The sequence below is a fragment of the Callorhinchus milii genome, unplaced genomic scaffold, assembly GCF_018977255.1.
Source record: "Callorhinchus milii isolate IMCB2004 unplaced genomic scaffold, IMCB_Cmil_1.0 Scaffold4, whole genome shotgun sequence".
In the NCBI taxonomy this organism is placed as follows: Eukaryota; Metazoa; Chordata; class Chondrichthyes; order Chimaeriformes; family Callorhinchidae; genus Callorhinchus; species Callorhinchus milii.
Genome location: NW_024704745.1, coordinates 17,924,299 through 17,942,233, shown reverse-complemented (window position 1 = coordinate 17,942,233; position 17,935 = coordinate 17,924,299). Strand labels below are relative to the sequence as shown.

The following is a 17,935-nucleotide window of genomic DNA, read 5'->3' as shown; positions in this document are numbered from 1 at the left end:
TTTTGCATAAATGAGCTATCTGCCGAGATGTATTGTTGCCGGTTTGTTAAGCAGGACTTGAATCATGCAAGTGCAGTCCCACTAAAGTGGATGAGGGAGGAGAGGTGGTGGAGGATGGCACGGTAAACTGTTTTGAACATGGTGGAGAGGTCCAGGAGAACGAGGAGGCAGAGGGAGCCCAGGTCACAGAGAGAGGACGTCATTTGTTACTTCGATGAGCACTGTCTCTGTACTGTGGGCAGGGCGAAAACCGGACTGGAGGGGTTCGAGTAGGGAGTGGAGGGAGAGGTGTGAGCAAAGTTCATTTGTAATGATGCGTTCCAAAACTTTGGCCAGAAAGGGCAGGTTTGAGATGGGTCTGAAATTTGTGAGGTTAGAGGGATCGAAGGTTTTTATTTAAGGAGTGATGACAGCGGTTTTGAGGGGGAGTGGGACAGAACCTGAGGAGAGGGACGGCTGATTTGTAGTGATACAAGAAAATATTTACTTGAATAGTTGGATCATAGAATTTGCTTCCTCAAAGGGCTGTTGATGCAGAATTGGTGGGAGTATTTAAGAATGAAGTTGATAAATACTTGACGAACAACTATTTGGAAGGTATGGAGGAAAACTCGAGTTACAGATCAGCTATGATCTAAGAAAATGGGAGAGCAGGCTTTACTGGCCAAAGGGCCTACTCTTGTTCCTATAACAGAAGGAAAAAATAAGTTTTGTTTTGGAAGTCAGGCAAAAATGCACCTTCTTAAAGTGGTTAGTTCGTTAAATGTGGAGATGTTGTTATGTATGCTGGGCTATTCTGTTCTATTTGATAAATTTAGCGAATTTGTGTCTGAGCTTATGCATAACTGCTATAATTCTTCAACATACAACATCTGCGACTGGAAGTGAGCATACACTGAAAAGTGCTCAATGTCACATAAAGAAAGGTCCGCTGTACCCTAAGTTTAATATAATTTCTTTGCTCAGGCCTTTTGATTGTCACGTTCCATTAGCATCCTACCTGCTTCTTGTATAGTGCTCAAAACATAAAAGCTTGTTGAAATGTTTATCATAGATCACCTCTACCTGCTCCTTTCTGTTCCAACAGCCCTGAAAAATTGTGTCGTTGGTTTCTGTGAGGGATTGTAGCTTTGCAGTAGATGTATAAAATACTGGACGTGTGGTCAGCTCTGAAAGGGCAGCGGTCTGCTACAGTAAATAACAGGCTGGGCTTGGAGTTGCAGCAGAAGAATATCATGTGACTTCAGTCACTGATTTAAAACTCAGTTCATTCATTCACATGACCAGTTTCATTACACACCACATTAAACACACAACAGAACCTTCTCTTAACTACTAATCACTGATACACCATTTATACCACATGATATCAGCATGACTGCATGCTCCTGAAGGAAACAATTACAGTATTTGTAAACTAATAGAAGGAGTTAACCCTGTGTGCCTACAGTTGCATTTGCTACATATACACTTGTGTTATTTTTAGTTGAGAGTCACAATAGTAAACTATATCTTTCTTATGACCACTCTACAAAATGCTCCACAGAATTGAGGCAATTGTACATAGTTCCCCAGTGGTTCTGTGGGTACTTTCAAGTACTTTGGAACTTTCTTCCCAAATCCCTGTCTCCCCCTCTGTTTTCAAAATCTGTCTAAAGATTTCTCTCTTTAACTGCAGCCTCAGCCACCTCAATTCACGCCAACCTTTTCTCCTTCCCTGTCTGGCTCCCACTCAGTCTTGCTAAAGTGCTTTGAGATGTTCACCCTGTGTAAACGGTGATAATGTAAGTGTAAATTGTTGTTTGTACAGTTTAATTCAGTTGTTACTTTTTTTACTTATAAAATCTTGCACACAGTACACCAACACTGTTAAGATAATTCATCAAATTTCTCTTGAAACAGTTATTATTGTCCCCATTTTGTTTACTATGCATTTAGGTTGATGAAAGACATTTTGAGAGCTGTGTGCTAGAATATTAAGATACAGGTTTAAGAATGAAATGCAGTAAACAGACAAAGAGACTGAAGGTTCACAAATTTGAAAAAATATATTTACATAGCTCTTAATTCTTACGACAAATTTTCACTATAACCCACTTTCTACTATTGTATTAAGCGAACACAGCCATTGCTATAAAAATACATCTTGTGAAAAAATCAAGCAATTGCCTGGTAATTGACGATACAATATACATATATTTTAAGGGTCTCTCTAAATTAGATAAATTACAATTTTACAATATGTTATGCAAACTTTAAAAATAAAGCAGTTAGTTATCTAAACTGAAACCTAATTACCTTCCTCCTTTATAGTTTAGCATTGTAGCCATAGAAGCGTGGGTTTAAAGTGTGACAAATTATTACCACTTGGTTAGCCGGTGAGGTCTTTGACCAAATTTGGTTTGTCAATAAATTTCCACACAATAAACCACTATTGGTATAATAGGTCAGCTTTGAGTTGAGTGCATGGGACCCCAGTACAACTGTAAGTCAACAAAATAGTGTTGAATATGTATAATATGCTCCCTCTTGGTGACATCAGCCACAGACATGGGGTCAACTTCCACATGTAAGCGGATGACACCCAACTATACCTCTCTGCCTCCACCCTTGACTCTAGGTCCACTGCTATCCTGACAGAATGTCTGTCAGACGTCAAGTTCTGGATGAGAACTAATTTTCTTCAATTGAACGTCAACAAGACCGAGGCCCTCCTGATTGGCTCCTGTCATCGCCTCTACACCATGGTTGCACAGTCTACTTTACTAAGCCAGTCCGGAACTACGGTATCTTGTTTGATCCTCAACTATCCTTTTTACCCCACATCTGTGCCATGACCCGCTCTGCCTTCCCCCTCCTCCGCAACATTGCCCGGCTCCGCCACTTTCTCACACCAAAGGCCGCCAAAACCCTCATATACGCTTTCATTACATCAAGGCTTCATTATGCAAACTCACTGCTTGTTGGCCTCCCCAACTCATCCCGGCACAGGTTGCAGATCATCCAGAACTCTGCAGTCCGTCTCCTCTGCCGCACCAGGCTCTGTGACCCTATCAGCCCCATCCTCGCCCGACTCCACTGGTTTCCGATCACACAGAGGATACAGTTCAAGATCCTGGTTGTCACCTTCAAAGCTCTCCATGGTCTTGCTCCCCTATACCGCTCCGACCTCCTAAGCCCCTACCATTCTGCTCGCTCCCTCCACTCAGCGGGCTCCAGCCTGTTTCACATCCCCTGATTCGGTGGCCCACTATTGGCGGGCGGGCCTTCTGCCACTCTGCCCCACCATCTGGAACTCCATCCTGCAGTCCCTCCGCCTCGCTTCCTCCCTTGCCTTCATCAAGACCTATCTCAAGACCTTCCTCTTCAATCATCCTGCTTCTCCCCCCTGCCTTCCACCCTCCCCGATCCCGACCCCCAGCTTAGGTCTGAAACTGACGGTCCAGCGCCTTGAGACGTCCTCTTGATGTGAAAGGCACTATACAAATGTAATTTTGTTGTCATTGTATAACAATTCTTGCATTTGATTCACCTTTCATTTCAGGAGGTCATCTCAAAATGTTTCACAGGATTTACTGTAAAGTGTAGTATGTTGTAGGCGAATGCGAAAGCCAATTTTGTACACATCTCACAAACTCGTTATGAAGTGAATGACCAATTTTATCTGGGGGATTGTTAGCCAGGACACTGGGAGGAACTGCCTTCTTCTGAGTAACGTCCTCGTGAACAGGCAGACATGACCTTGGTTTAACGTCTGATCTGAAGGTCGGGACTCCAACTTCCCTAGTACTTCCCTAGTACTGCTTTGGAGTGTCAATGCAGACTATGAGGTTAAAGTCCCAATGTATAGCTTGAACCCACAGACATTTGTCTCAGGTGAGCAGGTTACCAATTGAGCCAAGCTGCACCTTTATTACAAAATGGTTTCCATTTGAAGTGTTAGCATAATAATCCTTGCATTTGATATAGTGCTTTTCACGTCTTCTAGACGTCTCAAAGCGCTTCACAGAATATACTGTAAAGTGAATTGACTATATTTGTGGGTGAAACGTGGTAGCCAATTGCACACAGCAGTGTCCCACAAACAGTCGTGGATTGAAAATGACCAATTTATTATTGTTTTTGTTTTTTGGAGGGATTATTATTAGGTGTGTGGAGTAAAGAAACTTGCCCCAGGTTTCGCCCTGCCTGGAATTGAACCCAGGTGTCTTGCTTGCAAGGTGAGTGCTCTAACCACTGAGCTACAGGATTCAGTAAAATTAAGACATGCAAGATATATCATGTAGAGGAGCAGTATTTTAGCAGCAAATACCATAAAATATAATATGAAACTGCAACCAATTGGCACAAAAGAAATAAAAAGTCACCAATTATTTGATAGAAAGAGCTACCAGATTTCTACAAGTTTATTAAATCAAACAGTTAAATGTACAGCCACAGAGAACAGGAAATAAATCACAACCAGGTGTAATCCACTATCATGCCTAAATAGAAATCCAGCCACTGTTATACCATTTTTCTCCACATTCATTGCAGATGACAAAAGTCATCATTTGTTCATCAGGATTTCCATTGCGCACCCAGGCTGGAATAAAAAGTGTCCCTCTGGCAATGGCTGTCACTGTGCAGTTAAAATTTTCACACCGTTTACATCTGATTTTATTTGTCTTTATACCTTCCATCTCATAAGGCAGCTGATGGTCCTGTACAGCTGAGATGGTGTATGATGCTCTGAGCTGCTTCAGCTCCTCACTTGCCATGTCCATCGCTGACATCTCAGCAAACATCTTAGCAGTTACTTTACCTGATAATACCTTCTGTCGCAAATGGGGATTTTTAGGGTTTTTTAAATTAGAAATCTTACTTCTAATGCACGTTTTGTATTTTTTCTCATTTTTGTTATATAAAGCATAAATAGACTCCTCCACTTCTTTTGCAAAACCACGGCACATTTCAAGCCTTGCCTTATTAGCCAGCTCTGAATCTGTCAGGGCGTGGAGCAGAAGTTCCACACATTTAGATCTTACAGCTTGGACTATGAATCCACCATGGTTCTCAGGGGTTGGATCACAGTCAGTTAGCACTAAAACCTTGTCTGTTAAAATCTGCTTTTCACTATGGCTTCCTTGGAGATTTTCATTTGGGTCAAGACACTGGGTGACAGCAGCTCCCATCTCTATCTGAGTGCTTTCTGATGTTAATTGCTGTGTAGTATTTCTAAGGGCAGAACTTGTTCCAAGGATACCAGGATCTAGTATTTCCTCAGCGATTTCATTTGATTTTCTAAGCAGATTATCATTTATTTTTTCCCCATCTTGAATTCTGCATTTTTCTTGAAAGCTGCTACTTGTGTAAAGCTTCTTCCATGTGGAAAGTAGATCCCGTGCTTTCTTTTTGACATCGGCATTAGGACAGTTCTTTAGAACCTTATACACAGCTTTGATAAGATCAGACTCCTGAAGAATCCTTTCAGTCACTGGAATTTCCCCAAAGTCACTGAGCAAATATTTTATGTCTTGAATACAGTTTTCTGAAATAAGTTTCTCAATCTGATGAGTTTTACGGGTCACCTCTTTTAGATCTGTCATTGTGACTTCATTGAACTTTGCCTGCAAAATATCAAAATATAAACATTATTATGCAATGTTCAGCTCTGATATTTTAATTATGTTGTATTGTGCTTATTAACATACTTAGCAGATCACAATATCAAAGCTAAAAGGATGAGGCATTAAACTGAGATCCTGGTACTATTCGAAAAGAGAAGGGAATTTCTTCCTGTTTCCTGGAACAAATACCCTAAAATTGATTATTCACTCCAATGGCTGTTCGATAGATACTCCGTGCGCAAACTGGCTGCTGCGTTTTGCCCACAAATACATAGTCAATCTACTTTGCAGTATATCCTGTGAAGCACTTTGAGACGTCTCAACGACATTATAAGGCATTATATCAAGTGCAAGGATTATTATAAAAAAACACTATTGNAAAAAAATTCTTTGCTCTTATCTCAAAGACGCTAACGCATAGGATTCTATAGGCACTGGCTGTCTTGCGACATTTTGCCCAGTCTTCATGTGAGGTTAAGCGTGCCTTCGGGGCATCACAGTTGAGCCTTGCGTCACCAATTTCCAACATTTTCCAGCAGAGGTCACGGGTGAATGTTTGATCTAAATAAGGCAACAACACTGGTTACTGATCACCAGAAATGGAGATCTTTGATCTTGGGGCTGGATAAAAGATCATCCCATGGATATCTGATGCTATGTCACTTATAGTTAAATTTTGGATTAAATTATACTGCAGTCGTATAGTCAATTTACAAAAAACCTTATTAAAAAAGGCCAAGGGGAATTATTCCAGCAATTAGTTCAGTTAAAAAGAACTAGTTTGGTAAATTTAATAATTAACATCACGTTACCAAAGACTGCCTAATTTTATATAATTAAAATCATGCTACAGTTCATTTTTAAAAAATTCATTTTTTTTAAACAAAATGTTAAATTCTCTATATTCATTTGCTGGTTGTCTGCCTTTAAAACATTCCTCCCTTTTTGTTCTTGTCTCTCTAACTAATAGTTTTTTTTAGCTTTCCTCTTCATCTTCATTACCGACGTTCTCTTTCATTTTTAATCCTTTCAAATGTTCTCTTTTCTTATTTACTGCAATCCCATTTTCAAATCTAGATTTTCTTATAAACAGTCTCATTAAGAAATACAGTGGAGCCCTGTGTTTTTATTATGGAACGTTTCCCATCTACTGCTGGAGTTTAAACCAGCTAAAACTGCATAGCTTCTCATTGGGAGCACAGTCTGGCAAGCTTTCCTGCTGTTTGTCCAGCTAGGACCACCCTACCGTTAGGGTTTTGGATTGCAGTGTTAACAGGAGCTGAGTGAGAAGAGTCCCTGCTCCCCAGTGACTGGTCTGCCCTTCCAAGTCCAGCTGATGAGACGGTCTGCCTGTGCTGTAATGTGGACCCTCCTGGCTCAGGAACTGGATTACTGGGACCACCAAACATGTCATCTTAGATCCAGCTCAGCTCCAAGAAGCTCCTTCCCCTTCAACTACACTTAACCCCCCACCCGGAAGATAGTCTTGGTCTGTTCACTTACTTGTATCTGCTGACCAATTTATCTAGCATCTAGGTCTGGACAATGCTCTGGTTTCTGGTGATGAACACAATGACAATGGTCTTGGTTAACATCCTAATAAGAGAAAAGAATTATTGCTAAAAGGGGGGAAAGTCATAACACTGTTTCCACCAAAGAGAAACTGGAGAGCATATATGAAAGGTCATTAGCAAAAAAAAGTTCATTCGGAATCTATATTAACTTTTAAAGAGAATTACGCGTGGTTAGACAAATATTTGTTAAAGACAAACACAATGAGATACGGAATAAGGGTAGGAAAGTGTTGCTAAATGTGTAACTTTTGCAAGACCATTACCATGGAGACATAGCCCTGGGAAGACAAAATAACTGATCATTTTAACAATTTAAAGTTTATTTCCTTGACCAAGTTGCTGATTGTCCAGGCTGTATAGATTAGGATCTTATCACAAGATTTGGATAATAATAATCCTTGCATTTGATATAGCACTGTTCACGTCTTCTAGATGTCTCAAAGCGCTTCACAGAATATGCTGTAAAGTGAATTGACTGTATATATGTGGGCGAAACACGGCAGCCAATTGTGCAAAGCAGTGTCCCACAAACAGTCGTGGATTGAAAATGACCAATTTATTATTTTTTTGGAAGGATTATTATTAGGTGTGTGGAGTAAGGCGCGTGGAGTAAGGAAAATAATAAGTTGGATCTTATCACAAGAAACGCAGAGTTAGCATCAGCCATAAGATGTACAAATGAGCCCATTTACTGAATTGACTCATTATGTGGAGTCCTGTAACTTAGTGGTTAGAGCACTTGCCTCGCAAGCGAGAGACCTGGGTTTGATTCCTGGTGGGGGGAAACGTTGGGCAAGTTTCCTTCCTGGTTGTTAGTTGATTGGCAAATCACTTTTCCAGAGGTAATATAATTCCTTATAAAAAAATTGGTCACTCAATCTATGACTGTGTGTGGGACACTGCTGTGCGCAACTGCCTGCTGTGTTTCGCCCATAAAATATATAGTCAAATCACTTTACAGTATATTCCGTGAAGCACTTTGAGATGTCTCGAAGACGTGATAAGGCGCTGTACCAAAATGCAAGGATTATTATTATTTATACTTGCAGCTTTGTACAGAATAAAAGCAGTATTGGTACTATCCTGGTAAGAAAAAATGGCCAGCAAATGGAATAAAACCTAAATGAAAGACAACCATTCCTGTAGCAAATATCAGATCTCAGATTTTGGTTAACTATGGTCATGCGAAGTCGTCAAAATGAAGGTGTGTGTGGGGGGGTAGATGTGGCAAGATATACGCTTCATAATCCGTGGCAAGATATTCGCTTCCTAGTGGACATATCTGAAATGGCATTGGTGAAGGGCTGGTTCCCAGAAACTCGACTCAAAAAATGCTTTAAATATCTGTCACAAGGCATTTGCTGAGTCCCGATGTAATAAAACACCAGTGTAAAACTGGGCAGCGACAGACCAAATGCAATCCGATGAGAATGCAGTCGGTTGTATGAATTCAGGCAGAGAAATATAAATGGTCACAGGAGACAGGAACTCTTAGCACTCAGCTACCTACCATTAACCCTGTAAGCTAAAGCCCTAACGGGTTAAGGTTCAGGTGGTGCTGGTTGGACAATCAGCGGGAAAACGTGCCGTACAAGCTATGCTTTGTGGAGTCCTGTAGCTCAGTGGTTAGAGCACTCGCTTTGCAAGCGAGAGACCTGAGTTCAATTCCAGGCAGAGGGCGAAACCTTGGGCAAGTTTCCTTACTCCACACACCTAATAATAAACCCTCCAAAACCAAAAACAATAATAAATTGGTCATTTTCAATCCACGACTGTTTGTGGGACATTGCTGTGCGCAATCGGCTGCCGCGTTCGCCCACAAATATACAGTCAATTCACTTTACAGTGTGTTCTGTGAAGCGCTTTGGGACGTCCTCCCGACGTGAAAAGCGCTATATCAAAATGCGAGGATTATTATTATTATGATGCGGCTTTAGCTGGTTACACTCCAACAGTGGATAGGAAACGTTCATAATAAAAACACAGCAACTCACAAAAATACACTCCCGGCCCAGGACACGGCGTCTGTCCTGTTCTCCTCCCGGCCTGGGACAGGGTGTCTGTCCTGTTCTCCTCCTGGCCCAGGACAGGGTGTCAGTCCTGTTCTCCGCCTGGCCTGGCCTGGCCTGGGACAGGGTGTCTGTCCTGTTCTCCTCCCGGCCTGGCCTGGGACAGGGTGTCAGTCCTGTTCTCCTCCCGGCCTGGCCTGGGACAGGGTGTCAGTCCTGTTCTCCCGGCCTGGCCTGGCCCGGGGGGTGGGTGGAGCGCGGCTTCAGCTCAGGTCAGATGATCCGCTCGGTCCGCACCTGCGCACAGCCGCCACCAGCCGCGGAGTGCCCGCCGCACGGTGGCGCTGTTGAGCCGCGTGTCAGCCTGAGGGCAATGCCAGGCATCTCGACTGGTGGTGGATGAATGGATCACAAACGGTCTCAATAAACAGAGAGAGAGAGGGCTGTGCTTTGTTTTGCAAGGAATAACTGCATATAATGACCTGTGCATCTGCCCAATATGTGCTCCATTTAAAGTCTTATAATTGTCTTTCTTTACCTTAAGACCATTTATTATCTTCAGTGTTTAATCCACAATCTTGATTATTTTTTAATTGATTTAAGACTGTGGTTTGATCACAGTAATGGTGAGAACCCCACTATGATTTGGGTCAATAGGAAACTATCGGGAACTAAAATGGGAACTTTTGCCCCCAAATCATACAGTACAATTAATTACCCATACAGTACCACGAAAATGTATCTTTATATAGCACTTTTCACGTTAGAAGGACATCGCAAGGCACTAGATAGTCCAGGGTTTGCACCCCAGCTCGGGACGGGGCCAAGGCGGGCGGGTATAAAGATGGCCAAAAGAATGGTTAAGGAGGAAGATTATTAATTATTAACTGGTTTGACCGCAATTCGACAATGTGATCAATTTGACAACGTAAACCGCGTCACATTTTTCAGTCCTCTGACACAATCACATTTTCTCATCCAAATGGAAGTTACTATGATATCAAGTAATATAGTCACGATGTTACTTTTTGCTCTGAGACGCTATCCTGACTGAAAGGTGCTATGTAAATGCAAGTTGGTATTGTTATTGTGCTTCGTATAAAAACACAAGGGAATACAGAACCAGCCCACGTACAACACGACTCTTCGGATGTGGTGTCACTCTTTAGCATCATGCAAAATATCTTATACCTCTGTGTTGGAAATCTCATTTGAAACAGGAACAATTTATTGAATGTAAAGAGTAAAAAAAAAGTAATTTTTGATATGCATAGCAAATTCCATTTTTAACTTAATCGTCCCAAATCCTGTTAGAGCTTGTCTCTGTGCCTACTCTACATATTATGTATCTTTCCTCAATGGTAACAATACAGGCAGGTTCACCTCCCCCCGGGAGTCTTCCACAACCTGGCAACTGGGAAGCTCCTGGTAAATCTACGAATGGCAGTGAGATGGAGACTTCTTTTCTTAGTTTACAGTTGCACAGAATAGTCATTCTGCAGTCTTTCTGCAAATTCTTTCATATTCACAAAAGTGCAATCTGCAAAATCATTGTGACTGAAAACCTTGCTCAACACTGCTGCAGTCATTCATTCAACTCTGGATAGTATTTTGTGGATCTTGACTTACTGCAGGTGCCATACTGTAACACAACAAAATATTTCAGTAAGCTGAAATGAGTGCTGGGTCCCTAGATTGCCATTGAGTATGGTATTGTGGTAAATGGTGATTGATTCAAAGTAAAGAATGAATTATATGTCTGGGAATGGGCATTTTGTTACAAGCAGGACTGCCTTTTTCGTGCATGGAAGCATGTTGAATGGTTAATCTTACACAGTCCAGTCTGAGAGAGATGGGTGGAATGCAACTGGTATTCTGAAGGCAATGAGATCATAGGTCAAGACAACATTACCAGGACTGACTATCCTATGAAGATGAACAGTGGAACTTAGAAATCATTTTGTTTTTTTATTAGGAAATTGGCAGTTATTTATATCAGTACTAATTAGATGGGAATTTTTCCTCTAAGTTTGTTCTTCTTTGGTTCCATGGGAATTTTGTCCAAATGTACATTCTTCTTGCTTGAGTCCAGTTATGGGTGTTGGATGACTATGTGACTGAGGACACAACCTTATTTGGCACTACAATCACTTGATACATGCATTCAAATAGTGTACAAGAGACAGTAATCAAGAGCAGACAATGGTTGATGTTTTCTTTCCGTAGCTTAGAGGGGGATTGAGGCCGAAGTAGTAATCCAACCAGCAGTCTTGCTGAGATAAACTAACACCACAGATTGTGAATTGAACTGAGATATTTTGATCTGATTGAAAATTTAGGAAGAACTACTTCCCTTAAAGGGTAGTGAGAATGTGGAACTGCTGCCCGAAGCTGTGGGTGAATCAGATAGTGTAGATGCATTTAAGAGAAAATTAGATATACAGGCGGGACGATGGAACAGAAAGGTGTAGGAGAGACTAAGAAATGATGGAGACTTATGTGCAGTCTAAATACTGGCAAGGACTAGTTGGGCCGAATGGTCTGTTTCCATGCTTTACAATCTATGTAAATCTTTGTGTGTAGAGTGCAATCGAGACATGCAAGAAAGGACAGAATTGTGTTTGTCCAGGGTAATGGAAGTTTAATTGCTTTTAAAAAGAAAAGCTATGTTTGTCCTAACAACACTGAGAGGAGAGGAGGACAATGCAGAACCTTTAAAAACACACCTTTCAACCATGCATTTTTCAATGAAACATCTGGCAAGGAAACGTCTGTAGTTTTGTTTTGTCTCGAAGAAGGTTTGAAATCTAGATTATGTTACTCTTCTGATGACTGGTCAGTGTGGGAAAAATGCCAAATTCTGTATCCATGTTGAGTGCTGAAATCTAGCTGGCAAAGGATGTAAGTCAGCTCGTCTTTTTAACTGCAGCACAGGTTAGCTCAATACTGTGTCCATTAATCAGGTTATTAAACATTATTATTTATGATTCTGGCAAGGCTAAAAAAAACTGATAGTTTTGCCAGAAGCCAGTTCAAGCCAAACCTTAAAGTAAAAGAACATTTATCATTTCTATTTCCAAGCAATGGCAAACTAATTTTATTTTTACATTCAAACCTGTATTATCTGAACTTGTGACTCACGTCAGCATACACATCTAAAGCAACAGGGTATTTCTTGGTGAAGTGATAACACAAAATATTAGAATTCTATTGCAGATACTGTACTGCAGATAGGAAGAGTGAAGATTTGTGCCCACAGTTCCATGGATGGTGACCTTTTCATCTCTGTTTCACCATCATTGGGAGGTGCAGACCAGACGCCATCTTCAGGATAGTCACCGAGGAAAATAAAGTTGCAGGACAATCCACTCTAGTCCACTCCAAGTAACAGCTGCCTTATTGACACTTTGGCACTGAAGGTGGTTTGTGACGTTGAGGGTTATTGTTCCTCACTGGCTTGTACTGGGGTGAGAACTCTGTCCTTTACAGAAAAGTTGATGAATACTTGAGAAGTAGAAGGGTATATGGATAGATATTTAAGAATATGTCCAGCACAGGCACAATGGGTTGAATGGCCTCCTTCAGTGCTGTAATATTCTATGATAAGAAGTAGAAATGTAAGGTTTGCCAAGATGGTAAAAAATGGGATGAAGGAAAGTAGTGCCAAAGAATGGTCTGCAGTGGAATGAGCTCAATGGGTCTAATGGGGGGGCTGTTCTGAAATTCCCATGTTCCCAACCTTCACCCCTTTTTTATATTATTGGCTTGCACCTACACCCAGATATCAACTGTAAATAGATACAGGCAATTTCATAGGTATTCAATCTCAGGTATTCAAATTCAGAATATAAAAGCATACTTCATTTCAAACACTATTTTTGTAATAATTACAATTTTTAACACTTTTATAAGGTTTCAGTGTTTATTGGATAATTCAGGAAAGAATTTAAGAATCAATAAAAAGAATCCAATCTGTTCACCTTTTGTTTCCTTGCCAATTATTTTTTCTTCTAATCTTCTCTCCTCCTCCTGAAGGCCTTAACTCGTTTATATCCTTCCACTAGGGTGCAGTTCCACATCACAGAATAAGCAAAAAATACCTTTGGGTTTAGTTTCTTCTGAATCCTGAAAATATACTTACCAACCTCTAAAAGGCTTAAAGGCTGCTCAGTGGAATTTACCGTAATAAAAACATGACAATTAGACTCATTGCAAAACATTGCTAAATATTTGTATACTTATTTTGATACGTTGCAATAATCCACCTTAATCAGTTGTTTATTTTATCATGCGGTTTAGAGATAGATTTGTACAGTTTGAGATTATATGCAAATTCTTCTAGAATGTTACAAGAATAATACGGACATGAAATGAATGACTAATTTATTGCTGACGCCCATCAAACTGAAATTGAGACCCTTTAGGATAGTTCAACCACACCTCAATGTTATGAGAATCCCACTGATAATTGAAAATAAAAAAACTTTGTTAATAAAAAAGCCTGTTCAACTCATTAAATTGGTTCTTTCCACCGACTATATATATTTTTGTTCCAATATGGATTCTCCACTCTTATTTAATCTTCTATCAAGATGGGGAACTACAGGTAAAACATCCTAAAGGAATAAAGCTCTGTTCTGTTTTTCCTTGCAATCCTGCCAAATTCCCAGGATATTGATCCCTATATTAATTCTACAACAATATTCCATTGACATTTTAACTGCACTTAACACTGCAATATGCAACACTGTCAGATACATAGCCTGAATTACAGTGAGCTCTATTGTAATTATCATCAAACACCCGAGTGTCAGAAATGATATTACATTCCATTTATTCTGACAAAAGCACAAGTTTAAGACAAGTTTGTGAAATAGTTTTGAAACTTGAACATTTTTTTAATTCCGATTCAGCTCCTCAGACTCTGTAATTGTGAAATGGCACTGATGGGAGGCATATCATCTGTTTTTTTAATGGAAATCATTCCAGACAGAGAGCGCATGACATTTACCATGAAGAAAATGTATCTACAGCTGTCACAAATACATATGTTAAACAATCTGCAAGAACCTCACCAATCCAGTCAAGGCCAAACTTTATACTGTGCATGAATAAAAGTACCTTGCTTTCAGATGTTACTTCTGTAACACTATTAATGTAAAAATATCTTAGAATGGGTGTTGCACTATTATACTATTAATATAAAAAATTCAGTGAAGCGCTTTGAGACATCCTCACATCGTGAAAGTGATTGTACCTAATATAAGGATTATTATTATTTTAAATGATAGAAGTTAGCAGTAACACCGTGAATAATTGTAGCTCGTAGTTTTAGGAGTCTGTAGAAAATGATAATGGGAATGAAACGGCACTATCAAAGAAAGCACAGGGGTTGTACAGCTAAGGTTCAGTTATGCTGTCTGCAACTGTTTGGTTTGAAATGCAGCCTAAATATTCTAATCGAAAATGATGTTTTTGGATAAGGTACAAGAAAAGAACAGGAAATTAACTGCAGAATATTAATTTTTTTAATATAAATCTGGGAAAAGTTATTGTCTACTAGTTTTTTAATTTTTTAAGGATCCAAATACCGTATATCTTCATTTATATTTGGGTTGTGGTGAGAACTCTAAAATACTTACCCTGTCACTTCTGTGGTAATGCTCACCAGTTGTTGCCAATGGTTTTTCTGAATTGGATTTCCAATTCTAAGCCATAGAATACCTCTGTCATCTCCTACAATCCTTCTCTCCACTCATTCCATCCACTTTAATAACTCAGCCCTACTTCACCTTCCCCACCCCCAAGCCCCACTATAGCAAAAACCTTTTCGACATCTTATTCCCCTCTGGAAATCTCTCCCTCAATCCGTCTTCAAGTCCCGCCTCAAGACCCTACTCTTCGACCATGCCATCAGCCACCCTCCTTCCCCTGCCCTGCCTTATCACCCTAACCCTAGCTCGGGTCTGAAATGCTGTACTCTGTCCAGCGCCTTGGGACGTCCTCCCGACGTGAAAGGCGCTATACAAATGTTGTTGTTGCTACACACGCTTCCTCTCAACTTTCAAATCATACCTCTTTGGCTGCTCCTTAGGTTGCCTCTTCCACACCCACTACATCTCCCACCCTGCTTGGGCCTCCATGCTGTATCTGAGAAGTACTTTTGAGACATATTCCTATGTGAAAGGTCTAAATAAGTACAAATTGTTGTTGTTGGATCATTGCCCGAATATTTATGTGTGAGTCTAGACAGTGGATACCAGACATTGATTGTGCAAAATGGTACCTCTAATTATCTAAGCATCTGGATGGAAGTGAGCCAGTAGTCATACCATTGCAAATACAGTAAAACTCACACAAGTCTTATCTTTATAAATCATATAATCACCTAAGACATACATGCACTTGAGCCCATTCAGTTTCCTACCAACAAACACTTACACTTCTTTGCACCAGTCGTATTTTAGGAATCAAATCATCTCCACTGCCGCACTTACCGGCTGCACTGAATTGCGGGAAATTAAGTTTGGATCCATTGATGCACTTTTACTGTCTGCACTGAAAACATAGGAACATAGGAACAGGCGTAGGCCATTCAGCCCCTCGAGCCTGTTCCGCCATTTAATTAGATCATGGCTGATATATACCTCAACTAACCCTTTCAATTCCAAGGAAAAACACATTCACAGTGTAGATTATTGTTTAGATCAGATTTTATATAACTTACACAAGTTTGCCCGTAACTCATGCTTCATGTATATCATATTAAATGTTACAGTCCCGACTAATACAACTTATGTGAGTTTTACTGTGTAGTGTGTCATGCTCACTGAAACCCATCAAAGTTGAAAATTCTAATAATTCTAATTCTAATTCTAATAATAATTCTAATAATAATCCTTGCATTCAATAGAACACCATTTGTGTAGGGATACACTATAATGTCTCGACAGGATATACTATAAAATGTAGCTATTGTGTATTTTGTAGATAAAAAATATCCGTAATTGTTTTCTTCCCTGCTCTTCTGTTCCTTGCAGCGATTTTATTGGTTTTATTGGACTAGTTTCTTTGATGTCGGCAGGGAGCCCTGGGATAGTAGTCAGATGATCAAATTTTTTCAGGGTCATAGCTTCTCAAAATGTAATAATTTGTGGTAATTCTTGAATTCAGCCAAAATTTGGAAGCCGCTGTAGAAATTTAAAAAGATCCATGGAAAGCCATGGAGTTTGGTGCAGGAGAGGACACGAGCTGCAGAGTTCTGGATTATCTGCATCCTGTGGAGGGAGGATTTTGGAAGGCCGACAAGCGTTTGCCTAGTCGAATCTGGAGGTGATGAAGGCATGAACAAGAGTTTCAGCGGCCTGAGGGGTGAGGTAGTGGCAGAGTCGAGCGGTGTTACGGAGAAGGCTGGCTATAAGAATTTACTATACGTATCCATATTTTTAAGAAAGTAGACTTAAGATAAGTCCATGAGAAATTTGGAGCTGCAGAAGTATGAATCCTGGCTTAATTTTACCTTCACTAGCCAAACGACTAAGTATATTTGGAGTCTCCCCATTAATTGCTCGTTTTGCTGAGATTAGTTTTTCATATAAACTAGGGATCAAACGTAGCCCAGCCTAGCACCTCTGAAGGCCTCAAGAAAGTCCCAGAGCTCAGAGGGCCTCAGAGACAGCGAAGGACATCAGCGGCTCAAGTCCACACACCAGATGTGGCTGAGAAACACCCTCCCACAATGATAGTCCAGAGCCCATGTGAGGGAGTGAGGAGAGGAAGGATCTAGAGCAGGCATTATGGGTTTATGTAAGGATACTGTCATTTGGTGCCAAGACAAGTTTGACTGTGTAGGAGAGAATTCATGTTTGTACCGTTATTGCTTACTACATGTGATTCTTTTGTTTGTTGAAAATAAAGTATGATGGTTTAAAAGATGTGCATTTCCATTCCAGCCACAAGGAAATTTCAACACGTAGGTTTCATACATATGTGGAACTCTTGTTTGGATACTCTTAAGCATGGTGATGGGTTTTCCGAATGTGTCAGACACCTTGCTCATTAAAACAAATCACATGTCACAATCTGGTCACTCACTTCATGGTTGTTTGTGGAACATTGCTGTGCGCAACTTGGCTGTCGTGTTTGCCAAAAATACAGTCACTATGCTTTACAGTAAAATCCAGTGAAGTATTTTGAGACATCTTGACAATCTCATAAGGTGCAAGATGTATTGTATTATGATTTTTACCCCAGTGTGACTCATAGGACGTGCTGTTTCAGTTGGTTCAGTTTGAGCCATACTCTGTGTATTCTTGGGTCTGTTAATGTATTGCTTCTACCATGCCATGTATATATGCAAGTAGCGCAAGGGAGCACATTTATAATGCATACTGGAAAAACAAAACAATTGTCCTGTGAATTTTTGGTAGCTGGAACTTGAGACTCTTAAGCAGAGTAGAAGCTTTCCATCTGTGTCAAAACACTGATTAAAAAAGTAAAGCACAAAAAAAACTCCACTGTGCCAGGTGCCATCTTGTCTGGTTTATTTGGGTGACTGACACCCTTCAAAGAAATTGTAAGTCGACACCTTCATGTTCTTCCAAGTGTAACAGCCAATTAGATCAAATATTCTGTCACACAATGAAATTACACCAATTTTCCGAAGTTTCCATCAGTAAATAAATCTTCCTCTTCCCCTATCCCCAACAATGCCTATTCTGGAGAAATACAAAATAACTCTACA

General features: G+C 40.3%; 1 protein-coding gene across 3 annotated transcripts; it reads right to left on the bottom strand.

Annotated features, from left to right (window-relative positions):
• Positions 1 to 4,370: 4,370 nt before the first annotated feature.
• On the bottom strand, positions 4,371 to 9,284 carry LOC103177467 (transcription elongation factor A N-terminal and central domain-containing protein). Of its 3 annotated transcripts, none has more exons than XM_007891621.2 (3): positions 9,178 to 9,284; positions 7,113 to 7,205; positions 4,371 to 5,609 (listed from the first exon to the last, which is right to left on the bottom strand). In XM_007891621.2, the coding sequence occupies exon 3, from the start codon at positions 5,586 to 5,588 to the stop codon at positions 4,485 to 4,487; it is 1,104 nt and encodes a 367-aa protein (XP_007889812.2). In that variant the 5' UTR covers positions 5,589 to 5,609; positions 7,113 to 7,205; positions 9,178 to 9,284; the 3' UTR covers positions 4,371 to 4,484. The 3 variants fall into 3 exon arrangements, with proteins under 3 accessions (XP_007889812.2, XP_007889813.2, XP_007889814.2); XM_007891622.2 differs by having other exon boundaries at positions 7,113 to 7,166; XM_007891623.2 differs by lacking the exon at positions 7,113 to 7,205.
• Between the last annotated feature and the right edge of the window lie 8,651 nt (positions 9,285 to 17,935).